Here is an 18,269-nt window from a genome sequence, read left to right as displayed (position 1 = left end):
TCCACCCACGGACACAGCTGAGGATTGGGGCCAAAATCTAGCCTGTGGGATCTCTTCTTGACCTGGATCAGGCATCCTTCCAACACTCTCAACTTTTTCCCCTTGCTTGGATCCCCCCTCCAGTCCAGAACCTAGCCTACAGCTTGGGTGGCCTGGCCACAATTTCTGCAGCCCTGGAACCAAAGGCAGCCTCTCCTTACGAATCTCTTCTTTGTGGAAGAGCGCGGGGGGGCTGTGCCTTGCCGAGGAGACCCCCATCCCGTCCGGGCAGGGTCCTGGCCAAGGCGGGCACCCCCTTCCCCCGCCGGTCCGTCGGGGGCGTTTCGGAAGAGAAGTGGCTGGCGAGCCACATCCTTCCGGGGAGCAGCTCTGTCCCGGGGCTGGGGACCGAGGTGGGTTAGGACAGGACGCGCGCAGAGAAAAACCCTTCCCTGGCTCGCCCAGGTGAGGAGCAGCCGGAGCTCTCAGGACCCAGGAGTGGCCGAGGGGGATCCGCCCCCGCCCCGCCGGTGAGTGGCCCGCGACCCCCGGGGGTGGGCAGAGCTGAACTCTGCATAGCCTGGGGGTGCCGGCTTCTCTCCAGCCGGCTGGACGAGGGAGGGGAGGAGAGAGAGGGAGGGAGGCAGGCAGGGAAAGAGGGTGGGAAAGTGCGGGGGGTGGGCAGGGCGCTTCAGACACACCTGCCGGGCGGCGGGGCGGCAGCGCGGAGCGGAGCGGGGAGCGGGGATGGCAGGTAAGGGGCGAGCCCCGGCAGGAACGGGGTCCCGGGGGCGGCGAGCCCCAGCCGGGAGCGGGCTCCCGGGTCGGCGAGCCCCGCCGGGCCCCTGTGCCGCGGAGGCGGCGGAGCTCGTCGGCATCGCCCCGGGACGTGAGTTTGGCTCCGGCTCGGGAGCGATGGTGGTGGTGGGGGATGTCTGCGCTCCTTATCCTCTTCGCCCGGCACCTCCTCGGGAATGGCCTCCGGCTCGGCGTTTCTCGAAGGGCGCCTTCAGACCCGCGAGAGGGAAGCGCTCCCTCCGCCCGCCGCGGGAGGGGGGCAGCCCGGGCGGGAGCTGGAGCGGGAGCGGGGCTGCCGGCTCTGGAACCTTCTGCCCACCCCTCCCCTCTCGTTCTCTCCCTCCCTCTCCCTTTCCAGCTCTGCCCAGCCTCCTGCCGAGGAGCTGGTCGCGGCTTGTGCAGCCGGCTTGAGTTTCTTGGAGAAAGAGTTTGACTTAAAGGGACAAATCTGCCGTACAGTTTGAAACAGCTCAACTTCTGTGAGCTGCTGCTGTGTCCTCCTCCAGCATACTTGTGTCTGTGTGACAAGAGTCTCAAATGAGAGTTCAGTTGCTGCAAGAAACACTGGTTTTTTTCAACATAAAACAATCCATATCTGTATTTGTATTCAGGGTCCTAAACTCTTTGGTGCAGAAAATGAGACACTTTAGAATCTTTTGTGGAGTCAACAATTCTCTGTTCCTGCTATCTTCCATCCATCAGACCCCAAGCCTCCTGTGTTTGTATCTGGAGGATTCACTTCTGCACAGCTCTCTTAGCCATCCTCCTTGTTGTGCTGGCTGTCAGTCTGAAAAAACACACTATAATTTGCACCACAAGTTAAAAAAAAAACCAAAAAAAACCCCAACCGAAACCAACAAACAGAACTCCACCCTCAAATTTCCAAAGAAAAGGAAAAAGACTAGGACATTTCCTTTCCCCATGGAATGTGAACCTCTGCCCTGCCCCTGGGGATGTTTGTGTGCCTTGGCTTCCAAAGCTACACTTAATGCCAGCAGCACAGCAGCAGGCAACCGTGCACACGTTGGAGGAGAAATCCTTCTAAGTCTCAGGAGATCTTTGCTGTGCTTTGCCTTGACAGCTAAAAGGATTTGTGCTGGCCTGTGAAGCAGACTTCATTCCTCGAGTGAAAACAGATAACACTGTTTGAGTTGATCCATAGCTGGAGAGAGCACATTGCTCATACCTGCTCCATCACAGCTTGTAGGACTTAATGGAGCAGCTTCACCATGGCTCTGAGAGGTTTTGGCCATTCACTTGAGGGGTTCTCTCTTGCTTTATTTGGCTGGCAGAGTGCTTGCCTTGTTGCTACATATTTTCAGGGCTCCGTACAGCTGTGTGGAAGATACAACAAAGATATGCTCATGTGATTCCCTGCTGATTCCAGTACCCGTAGCCAAGCTTCTCTGTGGGATGGTGCCCTTGAGAACTTGTTTGGTCACCAATGCTTGCTGCACAGTGCCAGGGATTCATTTGCTGGGTAATTTCCAGTTCCAAGGAGAGAAAGCATGTCCCAGGCTGCAAAAATTCTTGGTCCTGAGAGTTTCTCATTCTCAGGGATGGGACAAAAGGGAGGGTGTGTGATGGCTGGGGGGATTTAAGAATGTTTGAGAGATTATATCTTCTCTATACTTCCTACTGTATAGGCTTCTAACTCCCTTATGCACCACTTGCCTTCTACATATCTAAGGCTCTAGGTGGACGCTCAAGATGCTTCTGAACCCATTTGTGTGTAAAATATTTTCTATCGTATCTGAGTCCCATTTGGAAGATTGGACAAATGGATCATTTGCAGGATCATACCTCGACTCACATTGTCCCATGCCTACTTATGCCTTCTACCCGTGCTTCTCCATCATTCCTCATCATTTTCTCCTTTCCTTTTATCCTTCCAGCCGTGGAGAATGCACCTCTCCAAGCCAGCAGCCTCTCAGAGCAGGAGGAGGAGGAGGACACTATCTGGGAGAAGATCGAGAGTGCCCGACACCAGCTGACCCGCTCCCTGAACCCGGCCAAGCTGACGCCGTACCTGCGCCAGTGCCGTGTCATAGACGAGCAGGATGAGGAGGAGGTGCTGAACTCCTGCCGATTCCCTTGCAAGAGCAACCAGACAGGTGGGAGAAGACACAAACTTGCACTTGGATGGGCCTGGTTTGGGGGGGATAGCGTGGTTCTGACACAGAGTGGATGCTGCACACACTGTGCTTTGTTGTTCTCTGAGGTGCTCTGTAGCCAGGGCCTCCCCCTGCATGCACACAGAAGAGGGCAGTGCTCTCACCTCATTCTCCCTCCTCTCGCCACTCCCATTTTTGTGGATGGAAGTAGAACTGATGGAGATGCTATTTTCATATCATGAAGTGAGGATACACAGTGTTCTCTGTTTTGCAGGGAATTCATCCTAGTTAACTACTTTATCTGTTCTTCCAGGTTACCTGATGGACATCCTTCGGCGCCGTGGAAAGCGAGGCTACGAAGCCTTCCTGGAATCCTTGGAGTTTTACTACCCGGAGCACTACACACGGCTCACGGGGAGGGAGCCAGCCCAGCGCTGCTCTATGATCCTGGGTAGGAGCAGGTGCTCTGTTCTCCCTTCAGCTGCTGCTTGCATGAGAAGGGCCAGAAAATTTTGTGCAAGTTCATGTGTCTTCTTAAAACCAGGTTCATGCTGCCAGTGTGTGAGGACAGTTCTGTACTCTGGAACTGGCAGGGAGGGGGCCATGTATACAGGTGTGACAGACTGGTGCCATAAGCCTGGGACAGCAAGGGCTGTAAACCCTCGGGAGGACTTGTCACCCCTTGTGGAAAACAGAGCATTGGGCAAATCTGTTTCTTGGGGTTACCCCTGTTTCAGCAGCCAGGAACAGGTTCTCCTTTTTCTCTCCCCAGATGAGGAAGGCCCTGAGGGACTAACTCAGTTCCTGATGATGGAGGTGAAGAAAGTGAGGGCTCAGCGGAAAGAGCACCTGCTGAAGGAACACCAGCTCCAGGTGAAAAACCAGGCATTGGAGCAAGAGCAGGTCCGACTGGAACAGCAGCTGAAGGAACTCCTGAAGGTGCAGGAGCGCTGCCAGCGGCTGAGAGAGGAGTGGGACTCCAACAGCGTGGAGCTGCTGAGGCTGAAGGACGAGAACTACATGATGGCCATGCGCTACGCGCAGCTCTGCGAGGAGAAGAACGTGGCCGTGCTGCGGAGCAGGGACCTGCAGCTGCTGGTGGGATCCTGGGGAGGGAGCACAGGGGTGGGCAGCAGGATGTGGTGGGGCTCTGATGGCCCAGGGATGTCTGCACGTGGTGGCTTGAGAGCATGAAGGAGCTGATGGCACACAGGATGTGTGATGGGGATCCTGCCCTGCTCTTGGTGGAAATGTGCCCTGCAGAGAGGCTGAGGCATGGGCACAGTGCAGGAGGCTCACCATGACCGGGGGCAGCTGGAGATACATCACCAGCTCCTGCCACCTGGCGTGGTTGGAGGTATATCTCTAGAGGAGCCAGAAGCAGGGCTGATGTCTTCCCTGGCATCCCTCGATGCTCAGCCTGGCTGCTGGCACCACAAGATGTCCTGTGTGCTCCTGCCTGTGCTGCCTGCACTGCTCTCTGGGCATCACAGGCAGGCAGCGGGCAGCTCCACGCTGTCAAGCTGTGTGTTTGTATTTACTTTTTCCCCTTCAAGGGTTTGCGTTTTCCTCTCCCTAGGGAGGCCAGTGGCTGTGTAGCCACTCACACTGGGTGTGTATGTGTGCTGCCTGGAGCTGCCCAGCCTGCCTTGCTGAGCTTAGGAGCCTTTTGGCTTAGACTCCATTCCCCCTGCCACTCCCCACCGCCTCCTCATGTCTCTCATGACGTTTGTAAGACTCATGCCCTGCATAGCTGCAGGAATTCATGACACTGCACTCCAGCTGCCAGGCTCTCACCTCCTGCAAACATGCACCCATTTCCTGCCTGGGCAAGGACAGCCCTACCTTGAACCTATTAATAACCTGTGTTTTTAAGTGCTCTGCTGCCTCCTGGCATTCCCCCTACCAGTCTGGGCCTGGACCTCTCACAGAGCCTTGTGATTTCCTTTCATACCTCATTCTGTTCTGCCAGTGGCAGGATCCTCCCCTACCTTTTTTTCTGTATTCCTGACAATGCCAGCTCCCCTGGGCCTCTTTGGAACAGGGAGGTGAATCACTTGAAGGTAACTGTGGGCTGAAGAAATCCCCCTGGAAGCAGAGTCTCAGCTTGCCTTCCCCTCCTGAGTCTTGAGTCCAGAAGTGTCTGGTCCCCAAAAGTCATTGTAGGTCTTTTGGGCACATTCACAGAAGTAATTCAGTTCCTGAATCCCTCCTTTGTAATTTTGGCAGTGCTTCTTGGTGGCTTTGATAGGCTTGTCCTGTCCCATTTCCTCTCAAAGCCTTACCTGTGAAATTGGTTCTCTGATCAATCTTATCATTCATTACAGGTCTGGGAGGACCTTTCTTATCCTTAAAAGTCACTGACCTCTGCTGTCTCCTGTTGATGAGACGTGTTGGTGGAGGAAGGTGGGACCAGGCCAGGGAATGATGATGCCCCTGTAGTACTCTGCAGCCTCCAGCAGCTTGAGCCTCAAACACCTCCAGGCCAGAGGTGGCCTCCCACACTGAGTAGCCTCCAGTGGATTTTGCTGCTGTGAATTTGTTTCTCAGCTGCTCTAGGAATCTTTGAGTTACTCACAGCTGCGCACCAGAGGTCCCTCGTCCACCCACGGTCAAGTCCGGCTGCACTGTGGATGCCCTCGGGGTAGCAAGAAAGTTGTTGCACCAAGAGATGATCCTGAATATGCTTGTGCAAGTGCTTCTTCCTCCTTTCCCTGAGGGAGAAGCTTTTGAGTGCAGCTGTGCTCTAACCTCAGCCCAGCAGTAGGATACTCCTTCACATGGTTGCCTGTGGTTGCCTCCCATGCCTTACTTGCCTCCAGACCTGTTTTCTTCTCAGCACCTTCTCTGCTTTGCTCTCCTAGTAAGGCAGAGGTGCAGGGCCATGTGTGTTAGACTGTTTCTTCCCTGGGTTGCAGGTGGATCAGCTGAAATGCAAAGTGTCCAGCCTGGAGGAGGAGTGCAGCCTGCTGCGGAGACAGGCGTCGGCAGCGCCCCAGCGAGAGGCGGAGGAGCGGGGCCAGCCTGACACCGTGTCTGAGCTGTGGGCTGAGAACCAGCGGCTCACGGCATCACTGCAGGAGCTGCAGGGCATGCTGCAGGTACCTGCCAGGGCAGGGCAGGCTCCAGGTCACCTCCTTTCCGGGCCATCTCCAGTGCTGTTTACATAGCCACTGAAAAGATGGGGAAATTGTTGGTTTGGGCTGGCCTGTCCCGTCCTTCGAGCATATTGCTTGGCTGTGATGGCTGCCATTGTGTTCAGGTAGTGATGGGTGCTTTTTTCCAGCTCTGGAATTCTTGGTTGGGCTCACAAGTGTGACTTTGTGCCTTGGAGTGCACAGCAGATTGATGCTGCATGATGATGGCAGTTGTTCCGATCTGCCAGTCACTGCCCTGCTCTGTTGCTCCCTTGGTGCTTGTGGTGCAGTTACAGTGCCTTCTTGCCTCTTAGAAACCGGGTGAGGGCCCAGTGCCAGGCTCTGAGCAGATCCTTCTGGACATCCTGGAGCATGACTGGAAGGAAGCCCAAGACGACCGGCAGGATCTCTGTCAGAAACTCAACTCCCTGCAGAATGAGCTGCAGTGGGCTGAAGAGCTGAGGGATAAGGTAGAGCATTCATGACCACCTCTGTCCCTGCACACCAAGCAGGGCCTGGAGGAGAGGGGAGGGATGCTGTAAGACAGTTGCTTTCAGGAAAGCTAATGCTCATTGCTTGCTGTTACCAGTACCTCCAGGAGGTGGAAGATCTGCAGCTGAAATACAGAACACTGCAGAAGGACTGTGATCTCTACAAGCATCGCATGAACACAGTGCTGCTGCAGCTGGAGGAGATCGAAAAAGAGCGGGACCAGGTAAATTGCTTGTGACTGCCCAGCAAGAACAGGGCTCTGGATACCTCTCCTTCCCCAGTGGATCTCGTGCAGCCATGCCAGGGTGGGAGGTGTGGATCAGCAGTGCGGTTCTGTGTCTTTTCTCGCTCTCTGGCTCCTTGCAGGCCATCCAGAGCCGTGATGGGGTGCAGCTGCAATACTCCCAGAGCCTGATTGAGAAGGACCAGTACCGCAAACGAGTGCGGGCCCTGGAGGAGGAGCGGGATGAGCTCCTAAGCAAACTGAGCCAGGCAGAAGGGCTGAATAGCACGCTGGAGGCACAGCTGCAGCGCTGCCAAGGCAGCCGCAGCCTCAGCAAGGTGAGAGTGGCTAGAAGGAAGGGGAAAGAGGGAAGGCAAAGGGGTCAGGGCTGATTTCTGGAGGATGCAAATGGGATGATGCAGTCCCTTCTTTCCCAGATGTGCAGCTCTTCCTACTCCCTCTGCTCCAACCTCAGCAGCACCTGGAGCCTCATAGACAGCCCTGCAAATGGACTCATGGATACCCTGGGGACTTCTGTCACCCCATTCCCAGGAGATTCAGCCATTCAGAGCATGGTGAGTGCTTGACCACGTGAGGCTGGCCCTCAGCTGAGGTAGTGGAGACACTGCTCAGGAAGGGCATACTGGCATTGGAGTGGCTTCATCGTGAGACTTGGTGTGTAAGGTGTGAGCAGATCTCAGATGCGAAGCTCTCAGTCTCTAACAAACTGGCCAGTCCTGCCCTAAAGTGTGTGAAAACCCTTCATTCCATATGACACCCTAGAAACCAACAGCCTTGTGTAAGACGCTGTCCTCCCTAAAATGCTGTTTAATCTACACATGCTGGAGGAGAAATCTGGACTCTTTTGAACTCTGTAGCAGCATCGTGTTTTTAATGGAGTCAGGTTCTTTGACTCCTTGAACTGTCATCCCAGAGCACCCTGAAATGGGCAGTGCCACAGGTTACTCACACCTCTGGGTGTGTGGTGGCTAAAACAGAAATATAAGGACTAGGTTTGGATAGTCTGTTCATCTGCTACTGCTCCCACAGCTTGTGCTTTGCAAAAAAGATGGGAATGCAGTGTCATGGACCTCTAGCTGAGCTATCTGCTAGGGAAAACAAGGTGCCCCCAGGAGTTTGGAGGGATGTGGATTATCCCAAAGAGGGCTGTGGTAGCCAAGGAGCTGTTTGCTCCATTGGCCTGAAGGGAGGGGAGAAATGGTGCTGGGTGTTGGTGTTAGCATGCATGTCTCTCACTCTGCCCAAGGATGAGACTCCTGACAGTGAGAAGGATATCAACCGCCTTTCCACCTTCCCCTTCCCTCCCTGCATCGGCTCCATCCTCCGTCGGCAGCGGGAGGAGAGGTGCATGCCCCACAAAAGGTGATTGCTGAGGGCTGCTTGGCTCCTCTCTCGGCATCCTGGCATCCAGGAAGAAATGCCTGGCAGGGTTATGAGAGAACCTGGAGTGGGAACTGAGTGGAAGGGCTGTTGGGAGGTTGTGTGGTGGCTCCAGGGGTGCTTGGGGGTGGTGGGGAAGTCTGTGGAGCTGAGATTGAGAATGGAATGCAAACAGGCTTTGGAAAAGCCACTACCTTACAGATCCATTTTGTGTCTCTTTTCTAGCTTGTCCTGTGGCTCCTTTAGCAGCATGGAAGATGGAACAGGTACAAGGCTTTCCTCAACGGGCTTAGCTAAAAAGGAGTGGGGGCTGTGGGGAGAGGGGTTGGACAAGTGGCCCTCCCTCACACCTTTGGTTTGTGCAGCTCATTGTGAGGGCTCTGAACCTGTAGCCTGGTACAATGGCCCCTCATATCCCCCCGTGCCTTGTCAGGCACAGCAGCTGGAAAAGCTGGCTTTTCCTCTGCAGAGCAGGTAGCTGTTTGCATCAGCTCTGTTTGGCTCATGGAGAGCTGTTGAGGGGAGTAGGTAATAGAAGAGGGAAATACTTTTGCCCTGAGGTGTTACTGGATGCTCCCTTCACCTGCTACTACCTGTGTGATGGGTTGTAAATCTCCTGGAGTGAATAGGAGCATCCTGCTTCCTGGTGCTGGCAGGTCCTGTGGTGGGTGCTGGTGGCTGATCTCTGGGCGCATCCAGGTGGCCCTGGCTGCTGCTGCCTTCTGACCAAATGCTGATGAAGGGAATGAATATTTGCTTGTTCTCAGGAAACACGGGAAACCCTTTTATTAAGGATGACTATTCAAAGCCTTCCTGCAACCTCAGTTTCCCAATTAGATGTTAGAAAATGGTCAGGAGAGGATGGCAGACCGTTGCCACCCCCAGAGCATGAGCTCCCTGTAGCATTAGCACAGGTAAAGTGCTCCCTCTCCCTTTTGCTCTTTCCTAGGCAGCAGTTTTCCTGGCACCTTTCTGGGGGCCTTCTCCTCTTCTTCCAGCAGCACCTACACCAGGGTGAAGTCGGAGATCTGCTTGTCCACGCTTTCCAGACGCAAGGAGGTCACCAGGAGGTGACTGCTGCTCTCTGAGCTGGACACTCTGTGGTGGTGCTTGAGGGGGCATTTTGTGGTGCCAGGGACTATGCTTGGGAGGCCCTTCCTTTCTGCCTCTCCCTTGCAGTTGCAGGCCCTTTCTTGCTAGTGGGAGAGGTGAGAAATGAAGATCCTACAGTCCTGGCTTCCTAGCTGGACTTCAATTTTTTGCACCATTCTATTGGTTATGGCAGGGGTGGAGATGTTGCTCTGGGCTGGACATGCAAGTGCCTAGGTGGGGAAGGACTGTGGGAACCCAGCTTGGCTTTGGTGGTGGGGCTGGTGGGATAGAAGGGGCTGTGGGGCCTTGTCAGCTCTGTGTGCCCTGGTGAGTCACGAGCTCTGTGCTGCTGTAGCTGGACACAAGGCCTGGGGGACTGGCTCTTAGAAAAGGCAGTAAACCTCAGTTGCCAGACTTGGCATTTCTCCTTGCCAGGTCACTGGTGGTGCAGCTCACTAGTGTGGGTCATCCCAGCCACCCCTCACCCCAGGAGAAGAGGCTTGGAGCAGACATCTCCATCCTTGGAGGGAACAGGACAGGAATTTATGTCCAGTGGGTCAAGCCGGGCTCACAGGCTGAAAAAGCAGGACTCAGGGAAGGGTGCCGGCTCCTTGAGGTGAGTCTGGGAATGGGCTCCTTTTGTGGGTTTGCAGAGCACCTGAGATGACGCAAGGAGTGCAGAGTGATCCCCAGTGCAAGATGACCTCTCCTCAGCTTGAAGTCCACCTCTATTTCTCTTATTTTCCAGGGCTGCCCCCTGTCTAGAACTTACACAGCACAAACACCCACCCAGGTCTCATAGTACTTGAGTGTACCTGTGCATGTAAAAATGCCAAGACCTTCTGAAACCCTTCCTTGAGCTGTGGGAAGGGAGAAACAAAAATGAGTCACACAATTAAGATGCCAGTACAGCTTTGTGTCCCTCACCTTTGTGTCTGTCACCTTGTGGCTTTTCAGAGCAGTTTGCATCCTGCACATGCCCATCACAAACCAATCAATTCTGGAGCAAGATTTCTCAGGCCTTTGTGACCCTCCTGAGTTACAGAGAATAATTGCTCTGAAGAAGGCTCCTGGAAGGAGGGAAGGGCATTTCTTTTGCCAAGAATGACACCACTTGAAATACAGCTGCACTACTTGAATTAATATCCCACCTGTAACTGAAAACAAACCAGTGCTCCTGCTCCCACACATGTTCATGCACACACACATTTCCTTTCACAACAGCCCACCATCCAGACTGGGTGATGGCTGGCAGCAGGTATCAGCCAGAGGCAGACTGAGGATGCCAGGTCCTCAGATACAGTTTTTCCCAGACCTGCCTCACTCTGTAAAACTTTTTGTGTAACCCTGATGGGTGAGGGAGCCTGGGGGGTGCGTGCTATTCCAGCCCTTAGGTCTAACGGCATCGGGTCCTTGCTAGCTGAGGGTGCCATTGCTGAAGGAAGAGGTGCTTTCTCTGGAGAACTGCACACGGGAGGTTGCCTACCTGAGCCTGCTGCACTGGGATGAACCGTCTAGTCTCATCTTTCAGCTTGACCTAGAAGGTAAGGTGCTGGCAGCTACATCAGCTTTGAACCTGAGCTCTCTGCCTCCCTTTCTAGACCCTCCACCTAAACCTGGAGATTAATCTCAGTTATTCTCTCTCCTCTCCTGTTTGGTCCTAGGCCACCATGTCAGACACAGGGGTTGGCCATAGCTCCAGTAGCTTTCCCTCTCTGGTGTGACTTGTGCATCCTCTGAGTTTCGGGACAGAGGTACAGACCTTCTGTCTGTTTGCCTCCTCTGCACCCCAACCCCAATCCAGAGCGTCACAACTGTGCTGGGGACTTGGCTTTCTTACTGGTGACTGTTGTCTACTGCGTCCCCACCTGTGGTGCCCTGTGTTCTGTGCTCCAGGATACCAGCCTCTGCGGGCAGCCCTGGAGGAAGGGAAGAAGTTTTCCGGGGACTCGTTCTACGTGCGCACCAACGTGTCGCTCCTGGAGCCGTCGGACCCGTACGCGCTGTGCGTGAGGTGTCGGGAGATCCTGCACGTCACGGACACCATGCACAGGGGCCGCCTGGAGTGGTACTGCTCCCGCGTCGACCCCCTGACCCTGCGGGACCTGGACAAGGGCACGGTGCCCAACTACAGCAGGTAACCAGCATGAGGAGGGAGGCAGGGGCTGCCTGCCCCTTGTCTGTGCTGGCCATCCCCTAGCAGTCCTGGGGCTCTCTTGGTGGTGTAGCATGACTAAGTCTTGTTCAGGGACCAGTGTGGTAGTGTTTGGGAGCATTTGAGGGACTGGGAGGTTGAGTGAGGGCTTTGATATGCCTGTGCTTCCGCAGGTCTGTGGGATTGGTGAAGAGGATCCCTGCAGGCTATGGTCCCTGGGGCTTCTGGAGTTGCTTGAGTGCAAGCTCTTTGTCTTTTCAGGGCTCATCAGCTTTTGAAGATCCAGGAGAAGCACCAGATGCCTGGGCAGCAGAGAGGCCACAGAAATACTGTAAGCCAAAGAAGTGGGTGATGATAGCTGTGGTGTGTGCCCATGGCCATCTCACCACCTCAGAGACAATCTGCCCCACTCTGTTGGTAAACCAACTTGTACAGAGGTGGCAGATGGGTTAGCAAACAAAGCTTTTAGGCCATGCAGTGTTACTGCTCTGTGGCTGCTTTTCTACCACTTCCCCACTTCCCAGACTGAATCTAATGGATGGCAGTCGTAATTCCTTGCTTTTTGTAAGGGTGCTCCATCCTTTTTGTCAGAGGATGTTCTGCAGCCAGTTTTTCATGTGTGTGAAAAGGGCAGTGCTCTCAGCCTAATTGCCCTCACTTTCTCCTCAGCTAAAGAAACGGGCCTTGGGCCAGCTGCGCTTGGTGAAATCCAAACCACAGAAGAGCCCAGAACAGCCTCCCCAGCAGCTGTGGCTGGACCCCTGCTCAGGTGAGCTGTTAGCCCTGTGCCTGCTCTGTCACCCTTGGAGACCCAGTTGTCCCCTGGCCATCCAACTTTTTGTGGAGAATATACTGCTGCGTAACTCAAGGGAGTCCCAGAAAATGGGCAGGGGGTCTACATCCAGGGTATCTGTCCACGAGTGAGTGTTGTAACCAGGGTAGGGTCTCTCCTGGGACATAAGATGATTTGGTAGGTGCCTCCCATGATTCAGGATGAGGAGGTAGTACAGAACGCTGGGGTGGTCTGTAGGCTGTCCTGGTCTCCTGTGTTCTCACCTTTGGCTTTCTCTTTTCAATGCTGTCTTCCAGACCCAGACACGAACCTGAAGCCTTACAGCCTGGTGCGCCCTGTGGTGGTCAAGACACCCCGTCCCGTGGTGCTGTTGCCAAGCTGCATTGCACCACGGCTCATCAGGAACCTGCTGGACCTGCCCACCTCTCGCCTGGACTTCCACGTGTGCCCAGCAGGTAGGCAGAAACATGTGGCTGCTCAGTCTGTTTCACTGAAGAGCTGCTCCTTTCTTGGAAGTTTGAGTTATGGTCTCATCGGAGTCTTGAAAAGCCCATGAGATCTCTCTTCAGAGGATATGTGTGGGAATCTTTTGGTCTTCCCATGTAATGCTTGTTGACATGTCACTTCATTGGGCTGAGTGTCTGCAAGATGTTCCCTGTTCCCTGCTGTTTTTAACTGTGTCCTATCCCTTTGGCCCACGGGGAAGCCAGCCCTCCCTTCTGGTCACCTGAGACATGGGGTTCTTCTCTCTTCCCTTGAGTGGTGTAGCATTGCCTTGCTGCTCTGGGTGGCTCTTCCCAGAGATGAAAACCCTCGCTGATGTGGGATCTGCAGGTTGACTTCATGCCAGCTCTTCCTGCCCAGGAATAGGAGGCTCCAACCTTGGTGCTGTTATCCCCCTCTTCTGCCAGGAGATGTGATGCTGACACACGGCTGAAGAGGCTGCTGGGGAAAGGGCATTTCTCCCATAGGGAATGTTCAGAGAGGACAACTCCCTGTTTCCTCCTTCCTCCTCACTTCTCCAGTGCTCTCTTTTCCCGGTGTTTAGAGTTCTCCTTTTGCCAACTGCAGGACTGAAAAATGAGTTGGTTTATTTGTTTGCGGGGTAATGATGGAGGTAGTGAAAAATCTCTGGTTTGCTGAAGGATGGCTCTGAAAATTTTGGCTGCTAGGCTTCTCAGCTGAGTGACTTGGCCATATATCCTGTCCTGCTGAGCCCTCTGCAGGGTTCCCCTCACACTGCACAGGGGACCTGCTTCCAAGCTTTTACTGTGATTGGGAACTTACACTGAGGGCAAAAACTCCATTGTCCCCTGCTAGTTTTGCTGGCTGTGAGGGAAGGAAAATAACCCATGAGCCCCAAGCCGTTTCTCTTTTCTTTGCTGCCTGTATTTTCTTTCAGTCTTCCAGGAGAGTCTGCTGCCTGCAAAGGAAACACGGCTTTGCAGGATCCAGGTCTGCCTGGGAAGTACTGTGTCACCAGGCAGAGGTTGCCCAGCCAGCCTGGAACCTGGTATAACTGGAACATGCTCTGGACCCAGTTCCAAACATGCCTTCTGCTAAAACTATTATTTTATTTCCATCTTAGGGACAAGCAGCTCTTAAAAGCCTTCTTATGATGCCTCCTCATGTTTCTGTGGCAGTGTGGGCAGCTGCCTAGGGCAGCATGGTGGGCAGGTAAAGCCTGGCTCCAGCCTCAGCCACACTGGAGTGCAGGCCCTGTGGCTCCCAAGCCAGGTCTGGGTGTGTGTGTTGTGTCAGCCTCCTTTGGGAGTTACCAGGGGCACCTGGCTCTCCTTGCTTTGACCATTGCTGCATCCAGCTCTGCCCCCAGTTCTCTGTCCCAGCGTCACCTCTCTGCTGCTTTCCTGGTGCTGGCTGCTGTGTGCTGTCCTGCCTCTGAGCAGGCTGCCACCAGCAAGAGGAGGTTCAGCTCATACCCATTTTCCTCCCACTCACCCAGCATACACCCACTCTTCTTGCTTCCCCAGCCGTGGTGCTCACTTACAGGAGCTGTGTATAAGCCTGTGTAGCACTCAAACCCTGCAGAAAACCTATCTGGCAGGATAAAATGGTTATTTTTCTGCCATGCTCTGTTAGGGAGGGGTTGGGACAGTGTAGCAGTGGGTGGATAATGTCTGTGAGCCAGCTTAGGCTGCTGTGATACAACACAAGGTGCTGCTCTTGCCATGCAAGGTGTCTTCAGCTGTGATATCTTGCTTGTTGCCTCCCAGAAAGCTGCAGGAGATCCATGCCCAAAGTGTGATGCTGTATAATTAGTCTTGCTCTCCAGAATCTGTAAACACTGAACTTGATAAGCACCAGTGCAGCAGTCAGTGTGTGGGATCTGAGGTAGAAAGCCTGTGCAGGAGCGAGAAGGGGCTGACATCTCTCTCTCCCTATTTCCTCTTGGCTTGCAGAGAAGCTGGCAGGAGGGGATCCCAGCACAACCCACGCTCAGGAGCAGCCTGTGCCTAGAACTGGCCGCCAGGACCAGAGGGAGAGCGGACGAATCCACATGATCCGGGAGGCAATGGAGAAGGTGCTGAGGCTTTTGGTGTGGGGAGAAAGGGACAGGATGGGGCAGCTCATTCACTCTGGAGGAGAGGAGGGGGCAGCTGAGTGGGGGAAGAGGGAGAGTGGTGTGGTGATAGAAAAGGAGCTGCTTGCTTGGGGGTTGTGTAATTTGGAGAGTGTTTCAGGTCAAGGTGCTGTGGAGTTGTGGAGTAGCAGATATGGACATTTCCCTGAGTCTCTGATAAGCTCAGATAAAATAAATGGGAACTAGGGATTTGTGGGGGAGGTAGTGGGACGTGCCATACTCAGAAGTGACCTCCCTGCTCTCACATTCCTCATGTTCACAAAGTGGCAACAGCTCTGCTCAGGGCAGAAATGTGAGGCTGTGGGTGACAGAGATGACAAAGAGGATGTGAAGATGAGTTGTGGCTGAGAGAGGGGTCCAGTGAGCTCTTGGGTTGGATTGGCAGTGATGGAGTGGGTGACCCTGCTCTTTAATTCTCTCCTTTTCTATTGGCACTGTCCATAAATCTCACTTTTAATTGAATTAGTATTGGAAAAGCAATGATATTGCACAGTATGGGGTTTGATTTAATGTAACTGTCAGGGGCCGGGGTTATTTTTTCTCCATTTAAATCAGTAAATCTATTCAATTTCCTTTCCAGAATAAACACTGCCTGCTAGAGCTGGGAGTTGAGGGTGTGAGGGATCTAATTAAAAGTGAAATATACCCCATCGTTATCCATGTCGAGGTCACTGAGAAGAACGTTAGAGGACTCAGGTGAGGAGAGAGCATGGCATGGATGGAGGGTGTCACAGGAGGAGAGAGAAACCCTGGTCTCTGATCAGAGACAGGACAAGGATCAGGCGAGAGCACTGGATGTGTGTGCTGTGAGGGGAGCAATTCCTTTCTGTACATGTGAGCACATTCCTGGGTGGTTTTGCCACTGGCTCTTTATGCCAAGGGTGACATTTGTCCCTGTTCTCCGTAGGAGCTTGCTGGGGAAGGCGGGCCAGCGGGACTCGGAGGTGCTGAAGATGTGCCGCACTCTGGAGCGGGCTCTCCACACCCTGCCCTGCTCCTGGGCCCGGGTGGAGCCCCACGCCTGGAGCCATGCGCAGGAGCTGCCCAAGGTGGTTCGTGGCTGCATCTTCCAGGAGCAAACCCGCCCACTGTGGATTGAGGAGGGCGAAGACTGAATGGGGGGGTAGCAGAATGGCTCCTGCCACCTACTGTCCCCAAGAGCTGCTCTCAGAGGTCCCTGCCTTCCCAAGCCCCTCCAGGTAGTGTGTTCTTCCTCCCTGAGGGGATGCTGGTAGCTAAAGGCTCCCCAGGGTAGCCTTTCTTCCCGTTTGAGGGCCACCAAGAGCCAGGAAGTAACAGATAACAGTCCCCTGTCTGAGCTTCCTGTATTTCATTGGAAAGGCATCTTCCACCACCATGGTGGAAAGCACCCCTGTGGGCTGTTCCCTGTCACCTTGGGCTGCCCTTGTACGTGGTCAGACTGACAGACAGGGAACGTAGGGGAACTGTGTGGGGTCAGGCTGCCTAGGAGCATTTCTCACACAGATTTCAAGCTCCTGAGCTCTTCTCCTGTCACCTCCATCTCCCCTGCCCGGTGTCACCGTGTGCTCCGGGTCATCTCTTCCCATCTACCTCGCCTCTGGCCCCAAGGCACAGGGAGCATGGCTCATACCCCTGTGACCCACGGCGGCTGGAGTGACATTCAGGTTGCAACAAACCCTCGTTTTATAGGAGCTGTAGAGCTGTACTCTTTATTGCTTGTAAATTATTAATGGAGCCTTTCATTGGCAAACCGCCTGTAAAGGAGAATTAAATACCATTCATAATGGGAATGGGTGGCAGGCTGCGGGCTTGTGTGTTACTGGGAAGGTGTGGGTGATGTACAATGGGATATTTTTCTCCTCCTTTAGGTGAGACCCAACTGCCCAGCCCTCCAGGAGGGGGAGGGAGCACTGACGTTGCTCTTGTAGGGCAGCAAGAAGTGTGGGGAGAGGGCAGGCTAAGCGTGCCACAGACTAAGTCCCCTCCTTTTTCTACTTGGCCCCTGGTTTTCAGTCCCTTGCTCTCCCCAGCACTGATGTTGGTCGGAGTGCTTTAGGAAAGTCAGGGAAAAAACTCACTTGAGTTTTGAATTGTGTCTGGCTGGGGTCCCTAGAGCTTTGCATCCCTCCATGCCCTGGTTGGCATGACGTGACAAGCCAGTTACCTCAGCCTCCTGGGGGGCAGCAAGGAGACTGAGCCCAGCCATGCTGCTGGGAGAAAGGGGGACAGTGCCCCTGCAAGGTGGGGTTCTCACCCTGACATGGGGCCAGAGTGGGTTCAGACTCTGGCAGGGGCAAGATGGAGGCTTTGGGCAGCCACAGCAGTGCTCACTTAAACTGCATGGTCCCAAATCCTGTTATGCAGCCACCATTAGCAGATGCCATAGGGAAGAGGTGCCAGGATACCCACACTGGGGAGAGGTGGTGGTTGTGGTGGTAGGTGGTTTTTCCTGAGGCAGGCCAGAGGATAATGAAGTCTGTGGGTCTGGGAGGCTTGGGGCTCTTGGGGCATGAGGTCAGGCAGAGTCTGCTGATGCTGGGCTCAGTGGGAGAAGATGGGCAGCCAGCACCAGAGTCAGGTCCCCTCTGTGTCCCCCTGCCCCTGTGGTTTGGCACTGCTGGTGGCATGCACTTGTGAAGCTCTGAGCAAAGATTAACTTGCTGATCTTCACGAGTCCCCTGTGAGGTGTTATTTCAGGCTCTAAACCAGTTGCCTGTGTCTTTTATGAGGACGAGAGTGAAGGAGGGAGGAAAGAAAATGAAGATTTTTAACTTGCAGTCACTAAAATGTAGAGCAGAATCCTTGCTCTGCCCTGGAGCCATGCAACTCTTCTCTCAGGGAAGGGGGAGCTGGCATACACAGGGCTCCAGATGAAAGCTCCCAGGTGGCATCCACTCCAGGGGATGCAGCCTGAGCATTCCAGCACAGCCAGTCCCCGGGGAGGGTGCTTGCCCTGCAGGCAAACAAAGTGGGATTCTTGTTGAGCTGATGAGAAGACAAGTCCCAAAACAAGTTCCCATTCACCCTGTCATGGATTTGGAGATTGGAATTTGCATCTTTGCTGGGCAAAAGTAGCGCTTGAGTATCCAGGGAAAACACTGTGTGTGAGGCGCTGTGACTCAGGATTTCAAACTTGTCCCTGCTGGCACTGGGAACCAGCCCCAGCCCTATGGGGGGGTTAAAAGCAGCCCCTCCACCCTGGGTAGTCAGGCTGTGCTTACCCAGCTCAGCCCTTGCTGCCCTCCCAAAGAATCACATCCCCAGCACTTCCCTGGGCCATCAGTGCTCTCAGCCATGGGGAAAGGGAGGCAAAGGGAGGCTCTGGGAGGCAGGCTGGCACTGCCCAGCTAGCCAAGCAGCAGCAGCAGCACTGCCTCCCCTGCTCCCAGGCTTCTTCCAGGCTCTCTCTTTATCCAGCTTCTCTCCCCTGAGGCTTTAAAAATCCAGCCTTAACCTGTTCTGGACATGGGTGAGAAGTGGAGCAGAGGGCTCCAAGGCAAA

At 54.3% G+C, this 18,269-nt stretch overlaps 1 protein-coding gene across 2 annotated transcripts; it reads left to right on the top strand.

The window, feature by feature from the left end:
* The first annotated feature begins 683 nt into the window (after positions 1-683).
* CARD10 (caspase recruitment domain family member 10) lies at positions 684-16,579 on the top strand. Of its 2 annotated transcripts, XM_077178555.1 has the most exons (21): positions 684-733; positions 2,673-2,891; positions 3,205-3,342; positions 3,664-3,989; positions 5,810-5,992; positions 6,343-6,498; positions 6,618-6,743; positions 6,887-7,081; positions 7,181-7,318; positions 8,011-8,126; positions 8,370-8,410; positions 9,094-9,214; positions 9,672-9,852; positions 10,657-10,780; positions 11,133-11,373; positions 11,653-11,722; positions 12,061-12,160; positions 12,481-12,639; positions 14,605-14,726; positions 15,367-15,482; positions 15,694-16,579. In XM_077178555.1, the coding sequence occupies exons 1-21, from the start codon at positions 727-729 to the stop codon at positions 15,899-15,901; spliced, it is 3,087 nt and encodes a 1,028-aa protein (XP_077034670.1). In that variant the 5' UTR covers positions 684-726; the 3' UTR covers positions 15,902-16,579. The 2 variants fall into 2 exon arrangements, with proteins under 2 accessions (XP_077034670.1, XP_054487458.2); XM_054631483.2 differs by lacking the exon at positions 684-733 and having other exon boundaries at positions 2,609-2,891.
* The last annotated feature ends 1,690 nt before the right edge of the window (positions 16,580-18,269 follow it).

This window comes from Agelaius phoeniceus, chromosome 5 (assembly GCF_051311805.1).
Source record: "Agelaius phoeniceus isolate bAgePho1 chromosome 5, bAgePho1.hap1, whole genome shotgun sequence".
Lineage (NCBI taxonomy): Eukaryota > Metazoa > Chordata > Aves > Passeriformes > Icteridae > Agelaius > Agelaius phoeniceus.
The sequence above is the reverse complement of the archived record's forward strand: the minus strand, read 5'-3'. Positions and strand labels throughout refer to the sequence as shown.

Coding starts and splice junctions, on each gene's coding strand:
- CARD10 (XM_054631483.2), top strand. CDS start 2,609: ATGCCTTCTACCCGTGCTTCTCCATCATTCCTCATCATTTTCTCCTTT. Junction 5,993..6,342: donor AGCTGCAGGGCATGCTGCAG/GTACCTGCCAGG, acceptor CTTGCCTCTTAG/AAACCGGGTGAGGGCCCAGT. Junction 6,744..6,886: donor TCGAAAAAGAGCGGGACCAG/GTAAATTGCTTG, acceptor GGCTCCTTGCAG/GCCATCCAGAGCCGTGATGG.